Raw genomic sequence first — 4,655 nt, forward strand, 5'->3', positions numbered from 1 at the left:
TGTATAAAAAAGGGAAAATGTTGAATAATTTTTCTGACTTAAAATATTAGGTAATGGGACCGGGAAGACAGCTTAGTGGCACAAGTGACTGCCTACAACTGCAAGGTCTTGAGTTCAATCCCTGGTACAAAAAAAAAAAAAAAAAACAAAAAAAAAAAAAAAAATTAGGGAAAAGTCCAACAATTGTGTACTTAAAATATTTTTTTGATGTGAACTTCTGGTTTTGCCAATATAGATATCTTTTGATTTATTAATGTGTTGGTGTTAGAAAGTCAACCCAGGGCTTCATACATGCTAGGTAAAGGCTCTACCATTGCCCTGTGCCTTAGCCACATAAATGTTCAGGAAAATTCTATCTCTGATATCAAATAATACCTTTAAACTCTCTCTAAGCACATCCTCCAACATAGAAATTTCTTTTTAACTCTAGACATCTATATCTATGATTATGCCTATGATTTTTTAGACAAATCATACTGGAAAATTCTTTTTTCTTTTCTTTTTATTTTTTATGGAACCAGGGCTTGAACTCAGGCCATTGCACTTGCCAGGGAAGTGCTTATTCCACTGAGCCATCACCCCATCCCCTGGAAAATTCTTAATCTGTTACAATTATCAGCAGAACTTCTGTGTTACCAGTGCTGGGTCAGCCAAGACAGATCATTAAGTATATAACCCACGAAGAAATAATGAAAACAAATAGTGGATATTTTCAACAGATGATTTCTCCAGTACAAACATCATAAGAAGGGTAAAACTTGGGGTTAGGCAGACAGGAGAAAACTGCAAGGCTTACGCTTTCGGCAGACAGCTGCTGCTCCATTTGCAGTAGAAGGACACTTTTATCCACTGCTCGAAGGCCACAGAAGGAATCAGGTGCAGCATGAAGATAGAGAGTGGTATTGGAACCAGGCAGCTGCTGTTCCTTAGAGAACTGGAGGCTAACCTGAAGCCCAGAAGAAAATGAGCAAGTGTAGAAACAATTTTATATGGGTATAATCTGAATAAACTCAACCTTTTCCAACTAAATCCAGATAGATTTTCATATGATATTTCTCCTGCATGTTCACCTTTACTTGGTAAATATGTTCTTTGTTAATGCTTCTTCAGGTTCTGAAATTATTCAGAAGTTTTTAGATTTATTTATAACTAATCTTTAGAGTATTTAAGAAGCTTCTAAATAATTTCAGGAGTTGAAATATATTTTAGCTTTACAGCACCAAACTATATAATTGTGTCATGAGTTTTGGTTTTTAGATCTCATTCCCAATTTCATAGCTCGGCTCTTCTTGCAGGAGCATCTCCTTCACCATTCTGCTGTGGTCTCAGGATCAGCACTAATGCCAAGGACAGTTCAGTCTACTTGGTAGGATTTCACCCCCTAATAATTTCATCACACCAGCATTTTTTGGTGAGATTCCACCTCATGATTATAGTGGAAATGTATGAAGGGGGAAGCAGGGAGAAAACTGCTCACCCTTCTCTACCTGCATAGTATAGATGTAGAAAAAACGTCACCTTGTTTTTAAAACACTTTTCAGTCTGGAATTTGACACCATCGGCAATGATTTCCCCACTGGGGTGAATGGTGTAGACAAACAGGACAGCCGTAGGAGCCAGGTCGGCACTGATGTTGACTGGCAATGAGAAATTCCCGGTCCAGGCTGGGGAAATAGATTGCAGACACCATATCAACAACGTCTTACATCACTGGGTGTGCTCACCTAAAGGGAATTGGCTTGAGGATAGAAAGAACACATTGTACTTTGCTTTAAAGGCAGATAAATAGTGAGAATTGCATACACAAATAAATATTTCATGATTTATATAACAATAGAAAGGTTGTAAACAGCATTTATCTGTAATGTAGTGGTGACCTCACAATGGAAGAAAGATATCTTTTCAAAATATTTAGTAGCTTCCCTCAAGCCACTGTAATGACTGCCTTTACTCACAAATTGAAATAAGTACTCTAACTTCTACACTTTATATCTCCTTGGAAAAGAAAAACTTGAACATAAAGTATATATTTACAAATGAATGTATTATAAACACCTTTGTTTCTGAGTTTCTTTTGTCCATTGAGGAGGATAGTGCCTTTCCCCATCACCTGTACAAAACAAAGAAAAATTTTGTTTGAGTTATGTTATCTAATGCCATATGATATATTATCACTACATAATGAATTCACTTTTGTTCATTCTGTTCCATAACATAAGGCAGCTTTCTGCGTTGAATAGTGAAAGTGAACTTTGCACATCTGTAAAAGAAAAGAGAAAGGGACCGCAATGGACTGAGATCCCATTATGGATCAGGGTGTGATGCCTGGGGCAAGGTAGCAGCTGTTGTCCCGATCACTTGGCTTCCCCTCTGTTTCCATCTGCTTTTTGAGTTTGCCATTTAAAGCACTCTGTTCCACCTTTTGCCTCAGTAAAAACAGGATCTTCAAAACCTATTTGTCAAACCTGTAAAATGGGATATTTGTAGAATGAGATAGCCGTAAGTCTCATTAAACTAGCGAACACACGAGGCCCTTTATCCATCCCTGACACATGATGCTTAGCCCAGGAGATGTCATTATTTGCAATTACAAATATACATCTAAGAAAGTGAAGGTTTAAGAGACCTTAAACAAGACAGTCTAATTTGCACGATCAAGAGAGAGCAGGGATGATTTGAACTAGGAAGGTCGTCGTTTCCAAGTCTGTTTCTCACTCTTCCATATGCCTTGAGAACACAAAGTGGACAGAGCCAATACTGCCATTTCCTTTTACTACATACCGAAATGAGTCCTCCACTTTATTTTCTAGTCTCTGCTTAAAGTTTTTCCATCATATAAGATTTTAAATACTTGAGATGATTTATGATTGCTTGAAAAACCAGACCAATGAACAAGATTTCCATTTTAGGGAAGTTAAATTATTCGAGACAGTGTTACATGTTTGTCTATTTCCTTGTTATTACAGCATTCGCTAGCAGGAGTAGGACGACGCTCAGATTCACGTAAATAAAGCACCGTTCACTCTACCCTGCGCTGTGCTCGGCAGACACAGACAGGAGTGCAAGAACCTGCTAAGATTTACCAAGTAGAAGAAGCTCGCATTCGAGGCATCCGTGTATGCTTCGTGGTTTAGGGAGTAATACACAGTGATGATCTTCTCTTGGTCACATTTCAGCGGCTTCGATTCGGGCGCGATCTTCAGGAAGCTGTTGGTCCGGGAGTAAAAGCGTGAGACTACGAAGGAGGCGTCCGAGTAGTGAGGCGTCATCCAGCCTGGAAGACCGCAGCTCTTGGGCTGAAGGAATCTGGCCTGACATGATGAAAGAGAGAGAGAGGATCTTAGCGTCCCGAAGACCTCCAAGGGCAGCTGCTCACACAGCACGAAAGTTCCCGTCTCAGCTCAGGAAGGAGAAATCCTACCTTGTGATATTTCACTGTTAATTGGAAGTGAAATAATAATAGTATTCTCCGCTTAACTACGTAAAACTGATCTTAATTGCCTGAACAGTCTATCAGACTCATGATAAAAGGAAAAGGGTGGATCTTTTTTTTTTTTTTTTCTTTTAGACCGTCGTCAGAAAACAGGATTTAAGCTCCTCCATTTCTTTCCTCTACATTGGAATCCCAACAGAATCTTGTAGTTAAAAAACTTTTAACCACAAAGGTCTAGTTAAGCAGCAGAAAAGAGAATTATCTGTCCAAATAAATTGTATGAAATATATTACTTTTTAAGAATTGTCAGTATTTAAAATCCCCGAGTGACAGGCTTTGAGGCCCTGGAGAGTCCTTTTCTACCCTTCGGTGTCTTACTTTCAGGAAGAGCATAGAATCATCTAGGTCCGAAGTGTCGATGGAAAACTGAGCCTCGCCATTCTCGTCTGTAGTGTAGTTCCCCACCACCTTGCCATTGAGCTTCAACTGCAGCAGCTTGCTTGTCAGCGGCACATCGCTGGGACCATAAAATTTGAGCTGTACCAAAAAAAAGGGTGTCAATTTTCTTGAAATGCCAGCATTTCCTATTTCGTCAGAGAAAGTTTTTTCATAATTGTAATCTGAAAGTAACTTCAATACCAATGAACAAAAAAGATGTTCTATTAAGTATATATTGGATATATATATTTAAAAGCTGGTATAACTTTCTAAATTTCCTTCAGCTAGAACATTTTTAGTGTATTGGAAACAATGTCAATAAAATACACTGTGAACGTAGGAAAAAAGAATCCAGAAATTATCAAAGAGTAATCTACAATACATGAAAATAAAACAAAGATAAGTAATTTTTTCGGGTGAGGGGGAGGGTCAAGCGTACAGTTCCAAAATAAGAAATTCCTTCTCTGTAGACATCATCCATGTTTTCGAAGCGCACGCTCCCAAGCAATTCAGTGACAGCAACAGAGGTCTTTTCACTGATCTGCACACCTGCAAAGTGGTGAAATAGTGTCAGCAAAGAAATAATATTTGGTCAGAAATTTCAGGGCTGAGGATATAGCTCAGTACTAAAACATTAACTAGCCTTTTGATAGTAAAAACTTCAGTTGGTATTCCTAGTATTGCCGTGAAAAAAGCCAAGAGTGAATAGTTTAAGATACATCTGTTACCCAGTCCTACCCCAGGTCCGGTGAGTGTGCAGAGAGCTTCCTGCTACCCTGCGCCA

At 38.7% G+C, this 4,655-nt stretch overlaps 1 protein-coding gene across 1 annotated transcript in view; it reads right to left on the reverse strand.

Annotated features, from left to right (window-relative positions):
- The window catches only part of LOC101573051 (ovostatin homolog), a 73,145-nt gene that overhangs the window by 48,268 nt on the left and 20,222 nt on the right, over positions 1 to 4,655 (reverse strand). Inside the window, exons 9-15 of the mRNA XM_023707416.1 lie at positions 4,515 to 4,545; positions 4,311 to 4,420; positions 3,812 to 3,970; positions 3,084 to 3,311; positions 2,056 to 2,110; positions 1,519 to 1,664; positions 797 to 946 (exon numbers count right to left, since the gene is read on the reverse strand). Coding sequence (XP_023563184.1) covers positions 797 to 946; positions 1,519 to 1,664; positions 2,056 to 2,110; positions 3,084 to 3,311; positions 3,812 to 3,970; positions 4,311 to 4,420; positions 4,515 to 4,545 — 879 coding nt within the window. The remainder of the gene's footprint in view (positions 1 to 796; positions 947 to 1,518; positions 1,665 to 2,055; positions 2,111 to 3,083; positions 3,312 to 3,811; positions 3,971 to 4,310; positions 4,421 to 4,514; positions 4,546 to 4,655) is intronic.

The sequence above is a fragment of the Octodon degus genome, unplaced genomic scaffold, assembly GCF_000260255.1.
Source record: "Octodon degus isolate 3935 unplaced genomic scaffold, OctDeg1.0 scaffold00288, whole genome shotgun sequence".
Classification (NCBI taxonomy): domain Eukaryota; kingdom Metazoa; phylum Chordata; class Mammalia; order Rodentia; family Octodontidae; genus Octodon; species Octodon degus.